The sequence below is a fragment of the Podarcis gaigeae genome, assembly GCF_964106915.1.
Source record: "Podarcis gaigeae genome assembly, chromosome: 7".
Taxonomy (NCBI): domain Eukaryota; kingdom Metazoa; phylum Chordata; class Lepidosauria; order Squamata; family Lacertidae; genus Podarcis; species Podarcis gaigeae.
The window spans coordinates 61,409,203-61,435,929 of record NC_139683.1 but is presented as its reverse complement, the minus strand read 5'-3'; the positions used below and the strand labels follow the sequence as shown (position 1 = coordinate 61,435,929).

Sequence of the window (26,727 nt, the reverse complement as noted above, 5' to 3'; positions counted from 1 at the left end):
TAACTTAAGCATGGTTACATCCTTTGAATTATTTCTGTAAATAGTACATATGAAGGAAAACAATATCGAAATAGAAAAGAGAATTTTCACAAAACAATAATGAGAAACTAAGCAAGATGCTTAATATAAAGGAAAATACGGAGAGGATGGGAAGTCATAGGTTTGCGTAGAAAATACATGGTTGAAATTTTATGTATCTTTTGTGAACATTGTTATCTTTATTGGACTGATCGAAATAAAGATGACTACGTGTTGTATATATATGGAAAACGAATAATAAAGCATTTTAAAAAGTTTTTTTAAAAGATCATAAATAATGGGAGAAATAAAAGTCTTCTTCACCCTCCCCTGCCAAAAGCCTTGCCCACCCTGCTCTGGTGTTGTGTTACTTCAGCATTATTGTGAAATGTTGGACACAATGTTTCGGCCGACACCATTTTACCTACTAGCATTACCATGCACTTTTTTTGAGACCAACATTCTAAGCATTGCACTAGTACTCAATTATAATTCTGGGGTTTTAAAACATTTTTTAGTATACCTAGTATGGCAAGAGATGAACAAACATGATCCCTGTCTTGTGTGTTAAATTCAGTGCAATATATTCTGCTGTGTGATATGGAGATGTGTATCTCTGATTGCTTTACCACTCCCCACTCCCCCCAAAAAGTTGATGTAGATGTTCAGTAACTTCTGCACAGTAGGGTCTTGGCATCCAAACCTGAGCTGAGAGATTTTTAAGTGCTATTCTTTCATGTTCTCATCCATTCTCCTAGTCTGAAATGTTGCTGTGGAATAAAAATTTAATCGCCAACAATTAAGTGATAAGCTTAACATTGATCACTACTAATATATATTTTTTTCCAAATGGAACCAAAGATTTGAACTGGTAACTCTTTGCATTGGATGGGTAGCCACCTTTTTATATTATTATAATTTTATTTATTTATTTCAATTTATATACCACCCTTTATCAAAAGATTCCAGGGTGTTTAAAAACACATTGCAGAACATCAATAATAAAAACCTCATTAAAAACATTGACAGATAGCTTAATATCCTACCATTAGGATTATTGGAAAAAGAAAATGTTAGTCATGCAGTTTCCTTTCCCAGAGATAGGTGAGTAATGCAGTTTATATTCTAGAGAGCTGATACAATTGAACTTGTAGCACATGGATAGACAAACAATTGTTTTGTGGCTTTCAAATTATCCAGGGTGGTATTCCTTGCATTTTAGATTTAACTTGTCATGTTAAAATATTCTGTTGTTATTATTAGGAATCTATTTAAGCACTAGAGTATAGATTGGCATACCCAGGATCATCTTTTGTTTTGTTTTTAACATCGCAACTAATGTTTCGCTGTCAGTGCTATCATTTATATTGTGTTGTAGTAATGTAGTACTTGGAAGAAATGTAGTAGCTATTCTCAGATGGATAGATGAAACCATACATGTATGTGGCACAGGTTAAATTTAGCTTATCGTCTATTTTTTACACTTGAAGCTTAGCAATAGAACTAGTGTTGACAGTAAATAGCTTTTGACTGTTCCATATGCATACCTGCAACTTAAGATAATTCTGATTGTGCTGCTTTGTTCCTCTTTAGAGCCCTCAACAAGTAGATCTGGTTTAAGCTTCACAGATATTTTAACAAGACCCTCTCTCCACCGGAGTCATCTTAATTTCAACATCTTGGATTCCCCACCTCCACTCTGTCAACCCTCCACATCATCTGCATTTCCAATTAGTAATTCTGGACTTTCACTTGGGAAAGAAATGAAAGATTCTACCTCTCAGCATGATGATGACAACATCTCAACTACAAGTGGCTTTTCTTCAAGGGCGTCTGATAAAGGTAACAAAGTTCACCAGAATCATTAGGATCTTTTTGTATGATTATTTCATAACATGACTAGGTTTTGTTATACTGACATCACTTTAGAAGAGATGGTGCACAAATGGCAGATATTAACTGTGCATTTTAAGACTCTGATGTTATTAATGCAATGTTATTTTGGGGGAGTGGGGAGAGGCAGCAGAGTATGAGGAAAGGAAATTATCCCATGGTCCTTTGATGCAGAGAGCCAAATAGGTGTGTTACTATATCTCTGCTATTTTTCACCAAAAGGACCCCCAAAGCAGCTTGCAAACAACATGAAACACAATTAAGAATAGGAACAGATGAGAGCAGCAACTAATAAAACATAGCAGTATATTTTTAAAAGAACACAGTAACAACAGGAGTCAGCCATCACAAGCTAGTCTTAGAAAAAGAAATTAGGCACTTTTAAAAGCCCATTGGGACGGTGTCCACCATTAAGGGCCAGTGTTGTTGTTGTTTTTGCCAAGGGGTGTGTGGAAAACCTACTAGATCAGAACTGTTAAGACCTATGTATCATGAATTCCCACTTGTTAAATTATATATGTTTTCCTTTTGGGAAAGGAAGAGGGGAGAAAACCCTTCCTCCTTTCACTCCATTCCTCACTTCTTTCCCTCCATCCCTCCCTTCTTTCCATGAGCTAGATAAAGAAAAGTAGTGTATTTTCTTTCAAATAATTTCTGGACTGCATTCAAGTGATGCTGCAAAATGGGAAATGTAGGGGGACAAAATTTTAATATTGTGGTTATTGTAGTATTAATGATCACTATTTTATAATATAAAAAAGGCATTGATGCAGTTGTGTACACATGTTGTCTTTTTAGATATAACAGTTTCAAAAGTTGCTTCAGTACCACCTCTTTGGTCCTCTGAGAGTGAAAGACTTGTCTCCCTTTCTCAGCATTCAGCCACCAGCTCTAAAAAGCCTGGCTTTAATCTGTCTGCTTTTGGAGCACTTTCCCCTGTAAGTACTGCGCAACGTTTGCTTTAACTATGTTACTTGTGTATCCATTTTGCTAATTAGATATCAATATGTGTTTGCAGTCACTTGGTAATGCATCAGCTTTTAAGACAAGCCAGCTTGGGAATTCTCCATTTTATCCTGGAAAAACCATGTACGGTGGTGCAGCTGCAGCAGCAAGGCAGTCTAAAGCACGGATTACTCCTTATCAGGTAACAGAAATGCTGGTGATCTATGGAGGATGTGAAAGAAGAAGCTACTTCTATTAATAATTCTGATAGAGCTTTTCACTTTGTACTTTCCATAGTATATTCATACAAGTATTTCATTGTTTTGGTAACAATAACTTTAGTGATGCAGCTCTGGAATACAAATGAATCTCAGGCTGTTCTGGTTCATACGTGACGTTAAATTATGGCTACTTAAAAAACAGAAATGAGTGCTGTCTCCTTGTGGCCGTGCTGGGGGAGAGGAGTGGGGAACTGTCAAGCCAGAAACTCTGTGTTTTCACCACCCACCTTTCCACTGGCAGAAATTCACTCTTTAGAGGGTACACCTGGTGGGCAGGGCAATCTGCTTGCCAGTTCAACTTACCACCAGCCTCACTGCAGGTCACTCTTGCCGGCAGCTCTGTGTACTGTAAAAGAGAAAAGGCGGGAATGCCATTTTGGAAGGGATCATGGCTTAAAATAACTATTCAGTTTCTAAACAAGTCATTGTTAAACCATGGTCTTCGAAGCTGCCTTGTGTACCTAAGCCACTTGTTTTCATCATATGTGAAATGATTTTGCGCAATGAAACATAAACTTTAGCAACGACCTTTCTTGTAGCCAAGCAGGAGGAGAAGAGGGAAGGATGGAGTTTGTGAGCCTGAAACTTTGTTCATTCTAGCCCATGCACATAATCTTAAACTGGGTTTAGTGCAGGCTTCCTCAACCTTGGCCCTCCAGATGTTTTTGGCCTACAACTCCCATGATCCCTAGCTAGCAGGACCCGTGGTCAGGGATGATGGGAATTGTAGTCTCAAAACATCTGGAGGGCCGAGGTTGAGGAAGCCTGGTTTAGTGTTACATGTGAACCAGAGCAGTGGTAAAATGTGGCTTAGCATGACTTGCAAATGTCCAAACAGGTTAGTTGCTGAATTTGCAAGAACGTGTCATGGTGAAACTTGAATTTGCAGTGTGTGAGGGCATAACAACTATAATTTAAGTTGTAAACTTTTTGTGGGCAAGAACCTGTCATCTGTTCCCTCTGAAACACCTGAAGTCCATGTTCACTGATAATGTATATATGATGGATATTAATATGTATGAGGCCTACAGAAAATACTCTTACTAGGCTACCTGGGCCACATTGAGTATATTTGAGTTCTTTCTCTCCAAATCCCTTCTAGACCTTTGGAGATCAATATGATAACTGACTGTAATAGTGTGTAGACCCAAAGCTTCAAATCACACAATGTAACATCCATAATCTTGTTTTTTAAGACACCAGTAAGAAGGCAGATGAAAGCCAAGCAAGTGAATGCACAATCTTACGGAGTGACAAGTTCTACTGCACGGCGCATCCTGCAGTCTCTGGAGAAGATGTCAAGCCCAATAGCGGTAAATTTCTCTCTTTGAAAAATTATTTATTCAGTACATAACATGAAGCTTTCTAATCCTGTATTGCATTAGACAAACTCTTGCTTTGAATACATATAGTTTAACTTACTTCAGTGTTGTTGTTTTTCCAACAGGATGCTAAAAGAATCCCATCTTCTTCATTTTCATCTGTAAGTTAGTCTTCAAACTTTTTTAATGCACGGAGTTGTTGTTTTAATCAGGCTTGTTAATTTGGGTGTTTTGTTTTCCAGCCTGCGGAAAGAAGTATGCAGAATATCACTGACTTCCATTCACCAAGGAAAAGGGTAAGTTAACTTCCATGTCTTAGTTGCTTCTAAGTGGTGTAGAACTGTTTTATATTTCATGTTTGATATGCAGCAGACATGAAATTGCCTATAGATAGCTGCTGGTATTTGCCTACTTGTGTTTTAAAAAAATCCATTTACTTGGTTTTGAAATTTGGAACCTAGAGCAAATGTTAGTGGAATGCTAAATTAAGCTTTTATAAAACCAGTGTTGTAGTCAATGAATAAATTCATAACTTGCACTACATCTGTATCTTCTGTCTTTAATATACCTATCAGATCTGTTTAATAATAATAATAATAATAATAATTTATTATTTATACCCCGCCCATCTGGCTGAGTTTCCCCAGCCACTCTGGGCGGCTCCCAATCAGTGTTAAAAACAGTACAGCATTACATATTAAAAACTTCCCTGAACAGGGCTGCCTTAAGATGTCTTCTGAACGTCAGGTAATTCTTTATCTCTTTGTGTCATCCAGACTAAAATGTGCAACAAGGAGAAAACAAGAGGCTTATGTTTACATGCTAGAGGTGCCCTATGTAAGGTTAAAGTTAGCGGAATAAGACAAAACTTTCACATGGTTTGCTAGATCTTCTGTCCTCAATGAGAGTTGTTGAAGATATCATTGTGGGGGAAATACCATTTTGGAGGCCCTACTCTAAGTGTAACAGACTTTAGGAAACGGTATCTCTTTGTGAGTAGTGGGTAGAACCTAATGAAGTCAGTTTTTAAAAAATCATTTATTTGCAGGACTGGCCAAGTATAAGCAAGCACTCTTTCAGCTTAAATTTGCAGGTTGTTGACTCACACTTGTGCAGAAACATGGAACACTAGCTAACAGGCAAACTAGAGATGTCAGAAAGAAAACTCTGTACCCAGCTGTCATTAAGTGAAAAAAAGAGGAATTGTCTATTCATACTGTAGTAAATGGTTGGCAGCAGTAATTCTTGGCCAAGAAAGGTTTGCTGGTGATTTGCCACCGAAGTGAGTGGGCTGTCAACAGTCCACTTAATTTCTTGAGTAAAACAGTTACAGATGTCTGTACAGTTAGTATTCTAAAGACCTGGGTCTTCAATCTGGAACTTATCTGCATTAATCAGATAATTATAACTTATTTTTAATGCCTTGAATTGTTCAAACATTGATACAGAGTTTTTATGGTGAACATCATTTGGAAGTTGCACATTACTTTCAGGGCCTACTTCTATCAAAATAGCCTTTAAAATTCAAAATTTTTGTCACTATTTCTGAACAAATAATATTTAGATGCAAACCAGTTTTATTGTAGAGGGCAGGGGGAGAGATCATTACTACTTGTAAAGATAAGCAAAAAATTTGGACTCGTTTTGCTATTTTCTGAATACAACACTACAATGTTGGATTAATACTAGATAGTAGTCATTTGTCTAGTTCAGTGGTTCTCAAACTTTTTTTCACTGGGCCACACTTTCAGAATAAAATACACAACAAGGATTGTCTTCAGTATCACTTTATGCTCTTGCTCTCATCTTGAAAAGAAATCTATCCATATTATGCAAAGTAGAAAAATACATTTTGATACTATCCTATATACTACACTGAAATGTTTTAAGTGTTTCTTTGATCGTCCTTGAATCTTCTCTCCACACTTGCCATCCTCTTCTGCCCCACCAGTATGGTGTGCCACACCCTTTAAGAACCACAGGCTTGGTTTATAAATATAATGGTGATGGGATGTGCTAGAAAAATCACAAAAGGGTCCTGGATTTTCCTTCCCCCTGACGGTTGGGGGGACCTTGCAAAACAGTGTTGGAAAGGCTACTGACATTAGCAGAAGGGAAAGTGGCACTGGAGGGAATTTCCCCCTTCCATTAGTAGAACAGCTGGTCCAAGGCACTTCAGTCTATGAAAAGGGACCTTTGCATCCAGCCTGGTGTCTGCATACAACACCCTTTCACACCTGCACACTCCCATTAGGCTCTATTTCATGTGGAAAGTCCATAGAATTACAAAAGTTGACCATGATGATGTTAGTTTGTCAGCACCTGGTATCAGATTCCCCTATAGACCTAACCTAATTGGTGCACATGACCCACTCCTTGCACCAATCAAAATGTGCAGAAGAGATATTAGTAGAATGCCAGGATTTTAAAAATCTTCTTAAAATGTTGTCTAAAACCAGTACATCTGAAAGCAGAGTGTTGGACTTGTGATGACATCCATCTCCTGTAGAAAAGGAACTTACTTACCTTTGAAAAGATAGTTCCGCCCACTCACTCCCAACAGACAGGGCTATGCAAATCAGATGTTTAACTGCCATCCTGTGTAGAAGAGAGCTTTCTCCAGTCAGACACAGCAAGCAGGGAATAACTCCAGAGATGCTTGAATGCTCCTGATTAATATAATGGTACCTCGGGTTACATACGCTTCAGGTTACAGACTCCGCTAACCCAGAAATAGTACCTCGGGTTAAGAACTTTGTTTCAGGATGAGATCAGAAATTGTGCAGCGGCAGCAGGAGGCCCCATTAGCTAAAGTGGTGCTTCAGGTTAAGAACGGCCCTTCAGAACGAATTAAGTATGTAACCAGAGGTAATAGTGTAAAGGGACAGCAGCCATTGACAACAAAGATGCAAGATCAAACATGGGTATCCTCTTGCCCAATTAGGACTGACTAAGACCCTTACAGCAGGGTTTTTCAAAAGTAGGTCCCCAGCTGTTGTTGGAAAACAGCTCCCTTCATCCCCAGTGGGGACCCAAGTTTGAGAAACCTTCCTTACAGCCTGAGACTACTCCCACAACTCCCTCTAGCAGTAAGAAACACTTATCCAGGGTGGGGAGGAAACCCTTCATGCAGATTAGGAACTTAACACAGGAAGTGCAGTATTCTCTTTCCCTACAGTAAAAATACATTCACTGTATTAAAAGCTGTATCCGTTCCACGGTGGGAGACCTGAGACACTATCTGCTCCCAGGCATAGAAGTAGACACTTTGTAAAACAGGAATTCAGGTATTGATCCATTTCACCAGTATGGCTTTGAAGACTTCCTTTCCCACAGTTTTAGGGCGAAAGGGATACACAAAGGCAGGGCTTTACTTAGTAAAAATAAAATAAAAATAGAGGAGCTAGTACTCGTATATTGATAACAGTGTCATCCATGAGTGTCAGCACAACATGGCTGACATTACAGCAAAAAAGAAAAAAAGGTGCCGACACTTTACTAGTGAGTACTGTCACAAAAAAGCCATGCATGTAGCTTATCTCTGCAAAAGAAAATTCTGGAACTCTCTTAATTTCCTTGCCAGACATCTCAGTTCAGGTCTGACAGTTAACCTCTTGATGGCAAGGTTTGCGGAAATTTCCTAGCAGCTCCCCAACTAAATGGGAACATTTCATGAGTCTTAGGTAACCATAATTTGTTTTTAAATAAAATTGGTAATAAGGGATACATTTGTATTTGTTCAAGACCATTGAAACATGTGCATAGCCACCTTTCATGTACAGATATGGGGGTGTACATACATACATAGCATTGCCCAGCTTTATTCAAATTGGTTTTGATTAACTCAACACTGTTTCATTTAAAGGCTGAATCCCATTATCCTCCAGTCCAGAAGCTTGTGACTCCGAAGACCGTTCCACTGTCAATGAGTCGTTCACAATATTTTAAACCATCTCTACCATCTGCTACTGAATCAGGCAAGATTCGACAGAGAATAGAGATGAACCATAAGGTATGTATGACTGTACACCATCTTTAACCACAAGCTCCCTCTTCCCCAATACCATCACACCCTGATCTGATTGGGCAACCCAGTGGCTGCTTTACAGTTTAAACACGCACACACTTCCTTATGACAGTATCAGTCTGATAACTAGGATTCCAGTGGATCCCTTTAAAAGTTGTAGCCGGATAAAAAGTTAATAATTGATTTCACAATTAATCTAGTTCAACATGGGGGGGATGGGACATTTTATTGGTATCTCATTCCAAACACACAGTCTAACACAGAAGCTTCTAGGCCACAATGTTATCTTGAAATTCCTCATTGGGCTATCAGGAAGCCCTAGAGGAGAAAGTGGGAGAGATGAATAGGTGAAATACTATGCTCAAAACTAAATAATCGCAGTAGTCCAAAGAACCCCAGTAGCCTATTATTATTATTATTATTATTATTATTATTATTATACTTTACTTTACTTTACTTACAAACTAGAATCCAGTGTTGCAGCTTTGCACTATACAAGAAGACTTCTGCATCACGATAAACTCAACTTGCAGAATTAATGGAGCAGAATTAACCTCCAGGATAAAATTTACACCTGAGGTTGAACAGTGCTTAGTAATAGGGTTTGGTTTTGGGGGGTATACACAGAAATGTTCAGAATTATTTTATGGAAACTGAAAACGTATAAGCCAGTGCTCTATAACTTCAGGCAGCAGGGGGCAGTAAAGGAGTACTTCTGCAAAAAGCCATATAAAGCTTAAGTGTACATGAGAAAGGCATTTGCGTAAACAAGGATCAGTGGCTTCCTGTTACATGCACCAACGTTTAGTCTCTCTTTTTTTTAGGAATAGCGAATCAGAAAAAAAGAATTAAAACCTAAAGTATTTTTTTTATCCTTTACAGGGAGTACAAGAGAAAAATCTGGCAGCAGAGAAGATAGAATCACCAGAAAGGTATGTGATGTATATCCTAAATCTAAAAGACATATTATAATTGCTCTTATGGGTTTTTCATTAGTACCCTGTTCATTTGTCCCTTATGCAAAGCAGACAATTAAATAATAGGCATAATAACAGAGATACGTTTATGTAAAAAGTTTCCAAAGGGGTTGCTGTGTTAGTTTTGTGTTTCAAAAACAGTAAAGAGTCTTGTGGCACCTTGAAGACTACAGTGCTAGTATGGCATGGATTAGAATCCACTTCATTCGCAATACAATTCTTCAAGTTTATATACACACTAGGGCATGGATTTGAAGGCTCTGAGGTCAGAGGAAAAGGAAATGCAAGAAGTGCTGTAAGTGTTTCAAATGCCGCAAGACTCTTCTCTGTTTTTACTTAGGAAACAGAAGTTCACATTTAACGCTGTGCCAAACCATGGGTTAATGTGAATGTGCTAGCTGCTGATATCGCATCTGCTTTCTTCCTCCCTGGTCCTTTAAGCTCAGCTCAGCAAGTCAGCTGTAATCCCCCTCCCCCCAGTTTTTTGCATTCGTTTTCCCCGCTTGCTAACTTTTGCCACTTTGCCATTTTGGGCAGCGTCGCTTATCCCCTCCCCCCAATATATATTGATATATCACTATTATCAGTTTGCATATACATCCTTTGTTGCTGCTTTGTTTGTAGGACCCCGAAAAGCTATATAACATATATTTGATTCTCTTTCAGCAGTGTCACAAACCCCAGGTTCAGTTCCTCTGCAACCAATGGGCTTCCTCCTTCAGTAGGAGTTGGTGGCGGCAAAATGAGAAGGGAAAGAGGTGTCCACTATGTATCAAAACCTGCACAAGAAGAGGTAAGATTATTTGTTCAACTACACTGTGTGTGTGTGTGTGTGTGAGAGTGAGAGAGAGAGAGAGAGAGAGAGAGAGAGAGAGAAGAGAAGAGAGAGAGAGAGAACAGTAACAATGTGTATGCATGAATGAAATTTATGGAGTAGTTTGGAGCTTCAAAGCTGTTTATTCACAGCCTGATTGAATGGACAAACTTAGTATTTTAGTCATTGGATGGAATCCAACATAGGGCAAATGTTCAGCAGCCCAAGGATTTTTCTATGTGCAATGGAATACCTTCCTCCTGTGCACCCCTAAAGCTATTCCACGACTTCTCCCAACCTTCTGGAGCAGATTTGTGGAGGATGAGGAGGGGTGAAAGTTCTATTGCACAAGTGGGAATTCTTGTACTGACAGGACTCGCTAGTAGAATACTGTCCATTAGATTTAGACAGCTTTCCAAGCCTATGCTCTGCTTTGTAGCAGAGTATAGGATTTATATGCAGGGTTCATACTCCAATTTAGGAATGGAAGAGGAGGGGAAATATTCTAATGATATAGGCACGCTCTGCAAGGTGGCTGGGTGTGGCTGTGTATAGCACTAATCAGCACCAAATTACAGCAGCAGAAAGTTGTAGCTCACTAGGTTTTTATAAATAATAATAATTATACTCCACGCATCTGGCCGGGTTTCCCATGTTTTGAGACATAGGTACAATTCATGGTATATTGCTTTAGCTATTGCTGAGGAAGGCTCTGTCTGCAGGTATAGGAGGGCACATGAGCTATAAAACAGTCAAATCCTGTATCACCCCAAATTTCAGTTATTGTGGTGCTTTTATTTACCCTGTATGTACTTTTGGTGAGGTGTTTTTTTGTTTTGTTTTTTTAGTTCTTTAGGATTTCATTGATAAGGTCAACAACAGTTTCATTACTTGTTGGGTTCCTTTAATTTGTCCTGCCGAAATAGGCTGAGTAGAACTAAAATGTAGGTTTCAGTGGAACTTGGAAAATAATTGCATCATTGTTCCATTCTAGGAAATTGATATGCCAGTGCTACCAGAAATATCTTTGCCCATCAGTACATCATCTTTGCCAAACTTCAGCTTTGGCCTGCTTGCTAGCAGTACTACTGTCTCATCTACGCCTGTCAGTTCTGCACAATCAGTGGCTAAAAAGGTAATTTGTGCCTGAATCAAGGTTTGTTCTCTCCTGTAGATTCACCCCAACCCTTTGTCTACTCACCTGACTTTAATTTTCAGCCATGTGCTATTTGAGAATCCTTTAAAGGACAGCCCCACCCTTCACTGGCCCTTTCTTTGCCCACCCTGAGTGTTTCTGTCTGTCTGGAATGTATCCTTGAACTGTGAGAATGCTGCTTGCCTGGATGGAGAGAGGGTGCCTCTGACTTCTGCATGGCTAGGATGTAAGAGTTGCATTGGTTGCTTCACCCACTTTTGTTTCTGGTCCCAGCCCTTCACTGGCGTGCGATCTGTAAAAAAATTGTCCCAAGGCAGTTCGTGCTTTGGGCTTTGTAGCACCCCTGTGGTAATGGTTCATGATAAGTGATTGTTGATAGTAACATGGTTGCCATATTGGTGATATCAAGGCAAATGTTTTTTCTTTTTCTTAAAAAAACTGGCTTTTTATGCTTGTGTCAGCTACTCTGAGCTGCTGCATAGCAAGCTCTTTATGGGGGTGGCCTTGTTCAGTGCAACAGTTTGTCAAAGGTTTACGCAGCAGGCTTTATGGAGATAAGGCTTCAGTGCTCTTTGTAGGTTTTTCCCCTTTGGCAGTTACAAGAGCTAAGAAGTTGGGAGCTCAGAAACAGAATGGGTATTGTCAACAACAGCCATGTCCCCAAAATAATCCCAGAAGCGGTTGTTTGTTAAGGGTTTCCTACCAGGTCTCTGCAATCTTTGCAAACTGCAGTTCCCAGGATTTATTGGGGGAAGCCATGACCATTAAAGTAGTGTAAGAAAGAGTGCTTTCAGGGTATGCTGTGGATGTGGCCCTACTGCTATAAACATTCACACAATTGCTGTGTCTTATTACAAACTGCTTTTGAAACTCTCCTCAGTCTTCTAAACATCTTGTCATATGTTGTATAGTGTATAGGCAGAGAAAAGGACAGCTGCTGTTTGAGAAACGGAATGGGTTGCTTTGGATCCATGCCAAAAGTCACCTTCCTAATTTGAGCGCATTTGTTTTTGCATTATTAACCAGTGACTTGTAATTCACTTCATTCAAGCTATTAAAATGCATTTCTTTTAAATAATTAGGTGCAACCAGCCAGTAATGCTAGCAGTCCTGTGTACAGATTTTCATCTCCAATTGTAAAATCGACAGAAGCAGAAGTGCTGCCGTCAGTGTCTGTAAGTAAAAAATGCATAAGTAAAACTTGTGACAGAAGAAAGACAGGAATGATAGAGATAAAAATATGTTTAATACTCACCTTGGAAATTCAATGTTAGGAACCAGAAATCCGCAGTTCACATTTATGAGCCTATGTAAACTAGGCTGTTGTTTTCTTTTGACTTCTGAATTTTATCTCCTGCCAGGCTGGTGCATTCAAATTTAGTGTTCCTGTTGCAAAATCATCTGATCCTTCAGGATCGAAGGATACCCCAGTATTGACTCAGAGTAATGCAGGTAATGAAGTTGGCATTTAATGCAAACATTTTCTCCAGGCAGGGAATTAAGATTGAATTTTGGTTAGGCTTTTAAAACTTTATATTCTTTGTGACATCAGAAGCAAATGTATTCCCGGCCTCCATTCTGAGTACAATCCAGTTTAAATAGAACCTTATCCAAGCATATGTGTCTGACTTCCAATGAAATATATCATTTACCTTCTATGGACAGCAAGTTGTTTGTGCTTCATCCAGTAAGCTACCTTATGGAAATTTTTAAGATGGGTTCTGTGTAGACAGGTGTGTGTTTGTATGTGTGTTGGTGGATCCTCATAAGTACACACAACAGGGGCCGAGCCATGAACCTTGCAAAAGGTTCTTCACCTATTATTTTCTTCACACCTGCAGCAGTCAATAGCATCAGCAGTAAGAGAGATCATGAGTATGATGGTCCCTTTAAGCCTGCAAAAATCCTGAAAGAAGGAAGTGTGCTGGATATTTTAAAGAGTCCTGGTGAGTCGGTTGATGAGATTTCATTTAGTGTTAAGTGATAACTGACAATGAGACCCGTAATCTTAGGGCCTTGGTTTTGAGTCTTGACATTGCAGGGAGTTGGACTAGATAACCCTCAGGGTCACTTCCAACTCTACAGTTCTATGATTCTATGATTTATATGGCACTTTAAAGAAAACAGTTGTAGGAATGTTGCAGTGTAATAAGCGTTCTATCAGTGCCAGCATTTCTGCTTGCCCTTAGGAATGATTTCCCCTCTCCTTCCTCTGGTGGGGGGGGGGCAGGTTCTCAGAGCCAAATGGGGGGGAGGGGGAGAGGAGGCAGAAAGCCTCATTGCTTTGATGGAAGTAGTTGTATGGGCTTCTGCTAGCAGGATCAGGCAGTTAAATCTGGCCCTCTATATATTTTCTTAATCCAGTCTCATATATAATACCAATAACGCCAATTTTTGAAAAAAGGAATAGCCACATTGAGAAGAGAGTATTGTCTCCAACTTTCAAATATATTGCCAGCTTCCTTTAGGAATAGGGAATTTCAAATCAATTTCCATTGTTACCTACATTTCTCATTGCTAGACTCAAGATAAATCTGGATAACATAAATTTTAGAATGTGGACCTTTCATTGGTTTGGTATTAATTACAAAGGTTTCAAACTCAGTTTTTGGTATAAATTTCTGTTTTGTTCAATAATTTGGTTGGAAAAGAGACTGCAAGTGCCAACAATATGTATACATATTTGTGTAAGGGTTTCATGTTATGTGCAGTGATCTTTACCATACTATGATAGCCATTCTTCTTACCCAGCTATTTCTGTGCCTGCATAACCATTTGCGCAGTATGGTTCATCAATGAATCTTCTGTTTTAAAATCGTTTGCTTGGCTTTCCTGTAAAAGTAGAGTCTTTGTTAGGAACTCAGACTATTTCCTTTTCTCTTTCTTAGGCTTTGCATCTTCAACCACATACTCATCCGCAGCCGCGCCACCTGTTACAGCAAGCACAGTAGTTTATACAAGGCCTGCAATAAGTACTTTCTCCGGAACTGTTTCAGGACTTGGAGATGCTTTGAAACAAGGGTCAGCCCATTGGCAGTGCGATACGTGTCTTGTGCAAAACAAGCTGGCAGATACCAAATGTGTAGCCTGCCAAGCCGCTAAAGTGCCGATGTCAGATGGTACTAAGCAGACTGGTACTCAGTTTAACTCAGCCTTGAAAGCAGCTCATTCTACAAAGGGGACACAGGGCTTTGGAGACAAGTTTAAGGCACCAGCTGGAACTTGGGACTGTGATACTTGCTTGGTCCAGAACAAACCGGAGGCTACAAAATGTGTGGCATGTGAGACACCAAAACCTGGGACAGGAGTAAAACCAGCCTTTGTGTTTCCTGCAGTCACAGACAATGTAACAACAGTGACTTCCTCTTCTGGCTCTACTGATCTCACAGTCAGTTTTGGATTTGGAGACAAATTCAAGAAGCCAAAAGATGCTTGGGAATGTTCTGTGTGCTTAGTGTCAAATAAGGCAGAGGATAGCAAATGTGTTGCCTGTCAGTCGGACAAACCAGGTGAGTTTGCCGTATTTGGTCATTGATTAGGGTGGGACATACCCAGCTATAATCCTAAACATCTTTATTACGGCATGGAACTTAGTTTTGAGGAAACAGGCATTGTGCTGTGTGAAGAACCCTATGTTGAGAAGAAAACAATAGAGGGCACCACTGAATATTTACTGGAGTTTTAATATGTAAGAACATACAGGAAGTACAAACTAACATTTCATGCGTGGGTTCCGTTCCTGGCTCCTGCGCTCACCAGCGGAGCGTGCCCCACCTTCATTTTGTATCCAAAAGGACCCACGTGTCTGTGAGTGCATACCATTCGGACGCACCTAAAATGGTCACCACCTGTATTTGAGTGCTAGTCCCACTTGCAGTGTAGCCTTATCTACCAATTGGTGGGCTCTGTGTTGCTCCCGGACAGGAGGAAAGAAGTTAAATGACACCAAGGGTTGGGTCAGAGAAAGAGTTCTTTACTCCTGCTCTCCGGATAGCAGAAGGCACTTGCGTGGTCAGTCCACAGCAAGTCCAAGGAAATGAGAGATTTCATGCAGTATATATATCCTTCAGGCACCCTCTCCCCCGTTCCCCAGGAATCCAGCCACATCAACTTGTACACACAGGTTGACATCACAGATGTCCCTGCTCCGGCACTCTTAACCATAAAAGGGTTTTCCTTCCTGTACTTCTGACCATAAAAAGATATTCCTGTTCCTATACTCTTATCTTGGAGCAAGAGGTCACCAACTCCAAGAACACACTCTGGCGCTGTTCCCGGACTAGGTCTGTGCGTCTTTGTGGTCAGTACGTAAGATAAGGCACAGACGTGTCTTCCCTGTTCTACTGGTACAGTCAAGGCCATCCTTGCCGTCACAAACTGATAAAGGAGAGGGCTCGGAGCACTTGTCTATACAGCCGGGTTTTTGTTTATACATTGACTCAGAGCTCAAGTTAATAGATTTTAGCTAAGGAAAAATAGGGATTTTGGTTCCTATTTCAAACTGCCTGCACAGTCAGTTTTGGGTTTGGGAAACCCATTCCTTCAGCAGTAGATCCATTGAAGTTAGGGGGCATGACTAACTTAGGTTAATTAATTTCAGTGGGTGGGATTCACCTAATGTACCCTGTCAGCAGAAGCCCTGCACAACGACTTCAGCTTTCACAACAGGGCCCCTCGCCTCATGTCCATGAAATTGGCTTGGGTTCGTGTTTCAGGAGACACCCCCCCCCCCAGGACAGCATGGCAGGGGTAATTATTCCATTTGGCAAGCTGCAACACTTGCACAAACCAGTGGCGTAGCGTGGGTTGTCAGCACCCGGGGCAAGGCAAGTAATTTGCGCCCCCTAGCCCGTGGATTTGCGCCCCCTAACCCTAACCACCAGATGTTGCGCCCGGCCCCCCCTGCACCCCCCACGCTACGCCACTGGCACAAACAGAACATTTTTAATAGTGCATTGCTCAGTTACACCTACTAGGTCTACACTGAGTAGAACTTAGTTGGATATTACCCCCATTTTACCTATTTATAGTTTAAGTCCCTGTTCTCAACCCTTATTTTTGTCACTATGTGGTATGGTAACTAAGCTAACATGGTGGTCAGCAGTTATAAATAGTGTCTCAGCCTATTGACACCTTTGGGCAATATCAAAGTTTTGCTACTATATAATGTAGTAATACCTTTTGTTTGAAGTAAAGTGGAGGGGTTCTGAAAAGAGCACATACTGTTTTTCACTGTTCCTTTCTGTATTTTTATAACTGATAGTTCATTCATCCATGTGACTTCAAGAAATAAACTTGACACTAAGACTAAGACGTCACCCTAACCTGAAATTCTGTACTCATGTAGCAAACTAGATAGGCTCTTATGAACTTTAGTTTCACTCTGATTAAGTCTGATCTCTTAGAAGCCCAAACTGAAGGACAAGGCAGTTACCTTTTATTACCTTTCCTACCTGGATTTTATTTTGATGGTAAAACAATGCAGATTTTTATATTGTGCCCTTAAAATGGAAAGAAAATATAAGAACAGCAATTTTCTCCCAGTTATTCATGAAATAAATGGAATTTTATAGCTTTCTGAAACTATTTTGCATGTTACCCTGAATAGTTAAAGTTCATGAGGTTGTCACTGGCATATTAATTACTATAGTACTGAATTTAAGAAGATAATTTCCCTTGTTAAAATTATGGTTCTGGTGATTTCAAAATACTCTAGTTGGTTTACAGATATTTTTCTCTTTCAACCTCACCTGAGATCTCTTATGAAGACGTTGAAGAAAATATCACCCATTTCCCCATAAAATATAGACATAGAAAATGTCATAAACTGGAATACCTAACAATTAAAAAGTATGGGCAACTTTAATTGTTGCTTCAGATGAAGAATACACAAATAGCACTTGCTAGGACAGAGCAGAAAAAATTGCTAAATTCTAGGAGTATATATCATTTTAATTTAGATGGTTTAACATAGCAAGGGCAATTATTGCAGTTCGGATAACTCAGTTTCTAAGTTTCTCTTGCAAGTTTCAAATAGGTATTTTCCGCTTTATGTTTTTGGTCTACATGGGCAGAACTGCTCATGGTTTACTTTATGCTATGTTTCCTTACCTAGGAAGTTCAGTGCCTGTGGTGAGTAGCAGTGCTTCCTCTTTACCTGCTCTCTCTGGAGGATTTCTAGGCTTAGACAAATTCAAGAAGCCAGAGGGAAGCTGGGACTGCGAAACATGCTTAGTACAAAACAAAGCAGATGCCACAAAGTGTGTTGCTTGTGAGAGTTCAAAACCAGGCAGCAAGACTGAACTCAAAGGTATGTAAAGAGTATAACTGCTCTCTCAAAAAAATCATGTGTGTGTATTCTGCTCCTTAATTTTCTCCTTCTTTTTAATTTCCCCCTCCACCCACGACTCAGGCTTTCACCTCTAAATAAGGAGAGCCATGCCCAGAATCAGTTTTCTGCAGTTGTGTCACTTGTTGGATCCAAAGCTGCTCGGCTAAGTCAGATAAAAGTACCTGAAAAGTACATCTCAATATGCACATTCATAGAAAACATAGGAGTCAATATAGATCACATCTGCAATGGGTACACCTCCAATTTATCCCCTAATCCTTTAAACTCTGAGAGGTCCCCTCACCCTTTCAAATTAAGGAAGCTTTGGGTCTAATTGCCCACCCAACCCTTTCTCCTCCAGGCAGCCAAAAGGCATTGTCTGATTTCAGGGATGCAGTCCAGCTGACAAAATCACTCAAGGGTTCAAGGCAGGGCCAGAAAGGGGTATGTTGCCTGGGGAAATCCCAAGGACTAGGTAGAGAGGTCCAGAGAGTAGCATTTGTCCTGGGCCTAAGCTTAGCCATTCCTTTTTTTAAAATAAAATTGTTTTTACCCCCTCCTTTTTCCCTCCCCCCAAACAGAAAACCCAACCTCTCCCCAGACTTCCCTCAGCTCCTTTCTCTGGTTTCTCAAGACATCTTTCTGTCTGCATATTATAAAACTGTAAAGATCCTCAAATTATCTATCTATTTATTACAATAAAGAGTTTGTGAATGTTTATTCAAAACCTGCCAAAGAGTCCAGTTCATTTTGTTGCTTCTTCAAATATTTCATAAAAGGATTTCATCTTTGAAATCAGTTATCCTTGTCACGTAGTTTGTGTGTCAACTTTGCCAATTCTGCATAGTCTATCAGTTTTTCTTGCCATAGTTCTTTCGTCGGGATTTCCTCATTCTTCCATCCTTGTGCTATTAAGACGCTTGCCGCCGTTGTCGCATACATAAAAATATTTTTTAATTTCTTTGGCAGGTCTATTTAAAAAAAGGTTATGTTGGGTTTGTAACACATTTGGTGTACTATGTTATTTTCAGGTTTTGGAACTGCTGCTGCTTCTACAGTCCCATCTACTACTTCCTTCAAATTTGGTATTCAGTCATCAACGTCAGAGCTTCCTCAGACACTGGGAAATGCAGAAAAGAGTTTCAAATTTGGAGAGCAAACAGGATTCAAATTTGGTATTACATCAGAGCTGGGATCATCAACAAACACAGTGACTGGAGGCTTTAAATTCTCAAAAACAGAAGGGTCCAAACTGGGAAGCTTTCCTTTGGAATCTGAATCGGAGGACAATGTGAAAGATGGCAAGAGCAATAGTAGTTTCAACTTTGGACTTCCCTCTGGGGCTAAAAGTACGCCTTCTACATCATTTCAGTTTGGAATAGCTAACCTTGGACAGCAAGAGAAGAAAGAGGGACTTGGAAAGCCGGCTGGAGGAGGCTTTACTTTCAGCACAGGTTCCACAGCCTCTGCAGCTGCACCTGAGAGTAAAACTGGAATAAGCGGTTTCAAATTTGGTAATACAGAGGAAAAGGAAACTTCAGTCACTCCCTTCTCCTTTAAGAAAGTGGAGGAGAAAAAAGATGAAAACCCTTCAACAAAAGGTGGCTTTACTTTTGGTAACGTAGAATCCGTGCCCACCCCGCAGCTTGTTTTGGGAAGGACAGATGAAAAACCGGACACTGCTGCCCCTTCCTATCCATCAGTGTTTGGAAAGAAAGCAGAAAATGAAGAATCAAAGGCACAACCCATGTTTCCATTTGCGAAGGCAGAGCAAACCAAAGATGACAGCACAGCAAAATCTGGATTTAGTTTCAGCCTAGCAAAACCAGCAGAGAAAGAAACTGAACAACAAGCAAAGCCCGCTTTTATGTTTGGAGCACAAGCAAGCACTGCAGGTAGGTACAAAAATTCCTTATAATCTATCCCATCATGTTGTGAAACGGATATTTTTTGACAGGTGATTTAAGAAACTGAACTATGAAAAGACCTTGAGATAAATGAAGCCTACAGAAGTGTTTTATTTTGAAATGTTTGTGAAGTGTTCTTGGAAAAGGCAAATACCCCCCCCCTTGGATAGTTTAAGGCAGGGGTCAGCATTTTTTTTCAGCAGGGGGCTGGTTCACTGTCCCTCAAACCTTGTAGGGGGCTGGACTATATTTTTTTTGGGGGGGGGGGACACAAATTCCTATGCTCCACAAATAACCCAGAGATGCATTTTAAATAAAATTACACATTCTACTCATGTAAAAATACGCTGATTCCCAGACCGTCCGCGGGCTGGATTTAGAAGGCGATTTGGGCTGGATCCGGCCCCTGGGCCTTAGTTTGCCTACCCATGGCTTAAGGCCTTCAGTGGGAAACTAGCCATACAAATAGTTCCTGTAGACCTGTAATCTCTCAATAAAGCTCAGTGCAAGCTCAGGCAACCTGCCCGTAAGATAGGGTACAAATATGATGCTTTGTAACAACCATTTGATCTTCTAAATTGGAGTCTTACAAACATTTTATTTAAGAATTCTGTCAGCAAACCTAATTAAGAGACAAACTGAGTTTATTTTACACTTAGATATTTTAAGTGAATATTGTAGATGTTCTTTTGCTATGGAATAGCAGCCATTTCTGATTTTAAATCCTTAGGATCATGCATAGGTCATTTAATTGCGAGCTTTTGGAAACTGCTGTCACCATTAGGTTTGGGATGCTGTTCAGTTGAATGACTTACTACCAGGCTGTAGGTCTTTACAGTGGCTGATTATAAAACATTAAACAAAAATGTATTTGTGGGTACTTCAGTTTCCAGGGTGAATATCAAATAAACCATGACAAATATTGTGGGCTGCCTTAGGGGTCCCAAATAACCAAGAAGAACTCTTCAATCTTTTGAACACATTTGGCACATTTAATGTGCATAACATAGTTGGCTAAAAATAACAGTTCGCAATACTTAATGATTTAATTTTCATCAGTTAATAAAATTTTGTCCTTGGCATCAGTATCTCTTAAAGCTTTTCTAAATTAATGCTTTAAATGCTTGACTATCAAGTTCACTGAGTTGGGTTTTTTTTTACTGGTCAAATAGCCAATACTAAACAACAGCTCTTAAAGAAAGCAATGCTTTCAGAGTAGGAAAATGGAACAGGAATCATACTTTGAAAAAATGAATAGATTAATTGAACAAGAATTGTACGTAACAATCTTTGCACATGGATAATTATGAATGAATTATTTCATAGGAGCTGGGGGGAAATTACAATCGGGGAAATAACCACAGAACATCAGGGTATTATAATTACTGTTTTATTATTTATTACAAGGGGAGAGAGGTAGCATGGAGCAAGAGAACGAAGACACAAAGTTCAATAACAACTTATGATAGATGCAAGATGGAAAAGGAAGCCAGTATTAGAAACTGGACATGGGAATCATATGGTCAAAGCAGTGTGCATAACATCAAATGAACAGAAGAATTGAGAACAAAGATTTTTAAGATGGAGGAGCAGGAAGACAGTAATATAAAACATTACAATGATTGAGTCTGCAATAAGGGAATGTAAAAGTGTCCCCATTATTGAAAGAGACTAGTGATCTTAGAGTTAAGAAGAAAAACTGGATTTGAAGACAAGGGAATTATGTGAGAAAATAATCCAAGTAAATGTAAGGAATGTATTGAGAGAAGAGGCAAGATCGTGGTGTAGCAGTCCTATGCCTTGGTACAAGCATGGTGCTGACCCATTTCAGGCAATATTGGTTTAAATTATCTATGGTTTATCAGAAGGAGCACTGTGCCTGCACATCCCATCCTCTTTATGGGGGTGTTAACACAATAATGTCCTATAACATCTGAACTGAGAAATTGTGACCTCATCTCCCAACTGCAAACCAGGTTTTGAAAATTCAAGTTTGATATTCTGCTTTTTATTTAACTTTATTTAACATTTATTTTTAATTAATTAAATCATAATTTCCTGGTGCAAATATAATGGGCAACTGTTTGTGATTTAGTTTTGGGTTATGGCTCATTAGAGAAGAAACCATGTTGAGCATAGTGCTTGTCCTAAGTTCAGTAAATCATGATTTATTAGACAGCAGTTGTCATACCTAAAATGACTGGCCATTGTGTCTCATAACTGTGATGCCATTTGTGCAAAACATGGTATAGCTTTCAGAGGATTCTTAGTTGAATTTTCTCATGGACATTTCCACATACAATTCCTGAAATCCTTTATGGCATCTAAAATCTAGCTTTCTACTTCTCAGCCAGTGAATAGAAGTGGAAGTTGTCCAGTTAAGATCCACAGTTAGTTTTACAACTGTTGAGGAAGGGATAAAAGACAGGATTCAAGATGATGATGAACTGAGCCAAAGCTAACAAAATGAATTTAAAAGATAAATGTAGAGATCTGTGTTTATCTAGACTTCTAGATAGTAAGCCTGAGGTCAGAGACTGTTGTCATTTTGGTAACACTCACCTGATCTGCTATGTACAGTTCTGGGCACCACAGTGCTCTGCATTCTACTGAAATTTGAGTTAGTCCAGAGGAGGGCAACAAAGATGATGAGGGGCTTGGGAACCAGGTCCTATGAGGAAAGGTTGAAGGAGATGTTTGTGTTTACCCAGGGGAAGATATGGTTAAGAGGCAATATTGATAGCCATCTTCAAATACAGCGGTACCTTGGGTTACAAACACTTCAGGTTACAGACTCCGCTAACCCGGAAGTAGTACCTCGAGTTAAGAACTTTCCCCAGGATGAGAACAGAAATTGCGCGGTGGCAGCGGCAGGAGGCCCCATTAGCTGAAGTGGTATCTCAGGTTAAGAACGGTTTCAGGTTAAGAACAGACCTCTGGAACAATTTAAGTTTGTAACCAGAGGTACCACTGTATTTGAAAGCTATCACACAGATGATGGAGCAAATTTGTTTTCTGTTACTCCATGGGGTAGACCCTAATCCAACAAAGTGCAAATTGCAAAAACCTAAATTTCACCTAAACATTTCTGACAATATAAGCTGTTTGGCAGTGAAACAAACTGCTATTGGACTTTCCTTCATCAGAGACGTTTAAAAAGAGGCTGGGTGGTTACCTATCAGAGATGTCATAGTAGTGGGTTTCCTGCACTGGATCTTTGATATACAAGCCAACACAGATTCTGTGATCTAGCTTTACTCTGCATCTTCATTTCTTTCTAAAAATAATGTTAATCCCTTTCACTTTCAGATCCAGGATCATCAAAATCTACATTTGGCTTCCTGAGCTCTAGTTCCTCCAACACTGCTGTGCAAAGTGTTGCTGCTACTGCTGGTGGTGCTGGTGGCGGCGGCAGTGGCGTGTTCAGCAGCACCACCTCTTCCTCAAATCCTGCCCCACCAAGCTTTTTGTTTGGACAGGCCAGCAACACTGTGAGCAGCTCTGCTTTTGGCAATCCCTCTGACTCCAGTACAACCCAGTCCTTTGGGTTCTCCCAAGAGAGCAAGCCACCAACAACCACTTCCAATACAAGTGCTCCTGCTCCATTTCTTTTCGGTACAGCAGCCACCACTAACAGTGCAGCCAACACTGGCTTCAGTTTTGCAGCAGCCACCACAACAGCAGGTCCTGCAGGTATGCTCAGAACTTGAAGAGATTTGGTTTGTGGCTATCTATTGAGGGATTTGTTTTCCAGAAACTTGGCTGTAGAACAACATACAGAGATCTTTGAAAAAGATTGACTTGGCAAACTTATCAGTGCTATGGCAGTTATGTTCCATAACAAATTCAATAGATTCATGGTCAAATTGAATGATACTTAGGAAGAACATTATATAAGTGTGGGGGGTGGGGAGAGACCAGCTTTTCTAAAGCTACCCAGTATGGTGTTGGCTGAGCTGACATTGAACCGGGGATTGCACAGCTCATAATCGTAACTATCAATGCTACACCAGCTACATACATTCCATTGATGGGCTCTGTGTGCATCAAATACTGCTGTAATATGTTTTAATGTAGCAGTGTGAATGTTCAAAACGCTTTCCTCTGCATATAGGAAGTCGTCTTCCTACTGGTCCTTTGCCTTCAGCCGTCTCTTGATGCCTTGTTTTCCCGTTGTCAGTGGGCCTACCTTCCCTTCAATTATTGCCACCATTGTTGTTTCCTCTTGCAAAAATGGAGTGCAGTGTTACAGTGGCAACATGTATGTGCATTAGTATTAGGCAGTTCAGTAGAGACTGCTTTCATCCCTAGCAGTGGATTGACCTGGTGATAAGCTTCGTATGTACCCATTTTAAACTTGGTAGGAGTTTACTCTGAGGCATGGTCACATGCACTTTTGGTAGGGATGCTTCTCACAGCTAACATGCAGGAATTAGCAATGCAAATCCACTTGTAGTCAGAGATAAAAGAGCAGGTAGAGTTATTGAACATTTCAGGCAGTTTAACATTAAAGATCAGCTGAAATAAACTGTTAAATAAGCAAAAGCCTATATACCCCAGAGTAGAATCTAAAGAGTTAGATTCTTAACCACCGAGAGCAGTTCTCAAGTTTATTCTGCTCACTTGTTTTTCTAGGTTCATCCTCTTCGTTTGTGTTTGGTTCTGGGTCTTCAGCTCCTGCAACTGGTCCTGCATTTGGTGCCAGTCAAACACCAACATTTGGTCAAAGTCAAGGCTCCAGCCAGCCCCCTGCTCCAACCTTTGGATCACTCTCCTCCTCATTATTTTCTACTGGTGCTCAGCCTGCGCCTCCAGCTTTTGGCTCTGTGTCAAGCAGTACACAGCCTCCTGTCTTTGGACAACAAGCTACCCAACCGCCTAGTTTTGGCTCTAGTACAGCTCCTAATTCTGGTAAGTGCAAGCTCTAGAGGTCTTGCGTTGTAGGCTGGTGGTGTTGCTAAGGCAGAGCTATGTTTAGGTTGTTCCATCTTAATTTTTCAGTCTTTGCATGCTAATCTATGCTATCATGAGCGCCACTTTAAAATACTTCTTGAATCAAATTCTGTTTGCAAATTAACTACTGATTTGAAAAGTTGAGTAGTATTGATATAATACTAGGAACAGAAAATGATCTAGATATGCTTCAAGTGATATGTGCTTACCTCAATATAGGAAGGTCAAGTCAAATGTCAAAACATCTGTACACGGAGCACAAGTGATTTCTTGGTTTGAGAATCCCTTATACACAGAGACATTCTTTGTGCAAATGGCATAGAATTTATAAATGATAAGTTCCTCTTAACTCTGTGCTCAGAATTTTTTGTTTTGTATTGATAAATTACACCTCAGTGGGATACTGAACACAGGAGTGTAAAATGTTTACGTGGAGACAGATAAACATTATTGTCAAAAACACACAATGTATTTTGAAAGATCTAGTTCAGGGGTCAGCAACCTTTTTCAGCTGTGGGCTGGTCCACCGTCCCTCAGACCATGTGGTAGGGCGGGCTATATTTTGGTAAAAAACAACAACAAATTACCCAGAGGTGCATTTTAAATAAGCCGACACATTCTACTCATGTAAAAACTTGCTGATTCCCAGACCGTCCGCTGGCTGGATTGAGAAGGTGATTGGGCCGCATCTGGCCCCTGGGCCTTAGGTTGCCTACCCAATCTAGCTGCTTTTTTCCAAGAATTTGCTTTGTATGATACATCTGCTTTATTGGAATATTTTTCCTCTGAAGTGTCAGGGAAGAGTTAGAAGTTTTCAGTTTATCAGAGGGAGAAAGCATTCCCCAAGGGGGGAAGGAGAGCAGTGAATCTAATAGAAGGGAGCAAGAGGAACTACAGGGAGGGACCAGCTGTTCACAGGAAAGGCAAGGGTTAAGTTCTAGCTCAGATTGGGAGGAGGGGAGATACAGGCCAGCTCTAGCCAGGAGGTTAGAAAAAAGAGCGGGAAAGCGAAGGGAAAGGCGCCTTCGCCATTTTGAGAGTGGCTGGTCACGGAGAAGCAGAGCTCAGAAGGTATCTGAAATAAGTGACTCTGAGGAATGATATTTAAGAACCGTTTATAAGATTGTTTTGTTAATAATCAATAAAAAGTTATAAAAGAACAAGAAGCGTTTGTGTGGTGATCTGAAGAGAACGACCAGTCCTGACATGAAGATCCATGGCTTTGTACATTATGAATCATTTCAGCCAAAATATAATCCAAAGAGCTAATGCTTAGGATATATGCTATCTAATGCACTGTGTAACACACGGCAGAGAAAGTTAGCCAGAAACAAACTATATTAGCTGTGCCAGTGGATTTGGACATGGTGAAGTGGATTATTTTCTTTTTTGTATTAGAAACTGCTTTTGAAGTTCGCATTGGTTTCAGAGGAGTTTTGCCATGTAGCATTGGAAAGTCTTGTTAAATAAATGTGTGTGCTCTTGAACATGCTTTTTTTTTACATCTAGCTCTGTGGAATCCAGAATATCTTATCGGTGCACTCCAGCAATGCAGTAGTTGCTTTGTGAACTGCTATATTTGCATTCTCCTCCTTTGTAATCACCTATTCAGTGCTTCTTAAGAAATTAAAGTTCCCCATAGACAAATAATTGCGAAACAATGCTTTTCATCCAAGAGGCTAAGTCTCGGTATCTCGCTCTCTTAGGCCCGGTGTTCCAGTTCGGAAGTAGTACTAATTTCAACTTTACAGGCAACAGCCCAGGAGTATTTACCTTTGGTGCAGCTTCTGGTGCTCCAGCACAGCCTGCAGGTGGCTCTTCGGGATTTTCATTCACCCAGCCTTCATCATTTAACCCAGGGTAAGAAGGGGTTAAGACTTTGCATGATAGTGTCTATATATATTGAAGGTGTGATCTCCTAGTGCTTCCATGCACATGTTGTAATGTAAGGGAATCATTTTCAGGTACATCTATGGGAATTCCACACTATTGAATAACAGTGCCAGGGTGGGGGGCAGGATGAACTTTGCATTAATTGAATCTGCTGTAAATTTAAATTTCACTCTAACTGTGGCTATTGGAAATGAATATTTAAAGCTGATG

General features: G+C 40.1%; 1 protein-coding gene and 1 long non-coding RNA gene across 8 annotated transcripts in view; one reads left to right on the top strand and one right to left on the bottom strand.

Moving 5' to 3' along the window:
• NUP153 (nucleoporin 153) overlaps positions 1-26,727 on the top strand; it is a 41,332-nt gene that overhangs the window by 13,262 nt on the left and 1,343 nt on the right. For 2 of the 7 annotated variants that reach the window (XM_083747142.1, XM_083747141.1), the window contains exons 3-21: positions 1,612-1,860; positions 2,710-2,849; positions 2,930-3,058; positions 4,334-4,450; positions 4,585-4,620; positions 4,702-4,755; positions 8,325-8,471; positions 9,369-9,418; positions 10,133-10,256; positions 11,272-11,412; positions 12,516-12,608; positions 12,795-12,885; positions 13,275-13,379; positions 14,322-14,942; positions 17,549-17,743; positions 18,796-19,659; positions 22,981-23,364; positions 24,307-24,582; positions 26,331-26,484. In XM_083747142.1, coding sequence (XP_083603268.1) covers positions 1,612-1,860; positions 2,710-2,849; positions 2,930-3,058; positions 4,334-4,450; positions 4,585-4,620; positions 4,702-4,755; positions 8,325-8,471; positions 9,369-9,418; positions 10,133-10,256; positions 11,272-11,412; positions 12,516-12,608; positions 12,795-12,885; positions 13,275-13,379; positions 14,322-14,942; positions 17,549-17,743; positions 18,796-19,659; positions 22,981-23,364; positions 24,307-24,582; positions 26,331-26,484 — 3,970 coding nt within the window. Of the gene's footprint in view, positions 1-1,611; positions 1,861-2,709; positions 2,850-2,929; positions 3,059-4,333; positions 4,451-4,584; positions 4,621-4,701; positions 4,756-8,324; positions 8,472-9,368; positions 9,419-10,129; positions 10,257-11,271; positions 11,413-12,515; positions 12,609-12,794; positions 12,886-13,274; positions 13,380-14,321; positions 14,943-17,548; positions 17,744-18,795; positions 19,660-21,078; positions 21,542-22,980; positions 23,365-24,306; positions 25,415-25,836; positions 26,485-26,727 lie in introns of those variants that run through there. The other 5 variants (XM_083747140.1, XM_083747139.1, XR_014566285.1 and 2 more) reach the window with 4 other exon arrangements.
• Positions 2,944-6,977, bottom strand: LOC310848430. The gene is made up of 4 exons (XR_014566366.1): positions 6,922-6,977; positions 4,560-4,702; positions 3,365-3,483; positions 2,944-3,078 (listed from the first exon to the last, which is right to left on the bottom strand). It is a non-coding gene; the product is annotated as an uncharacterized lncRNA (long non-coding RNA).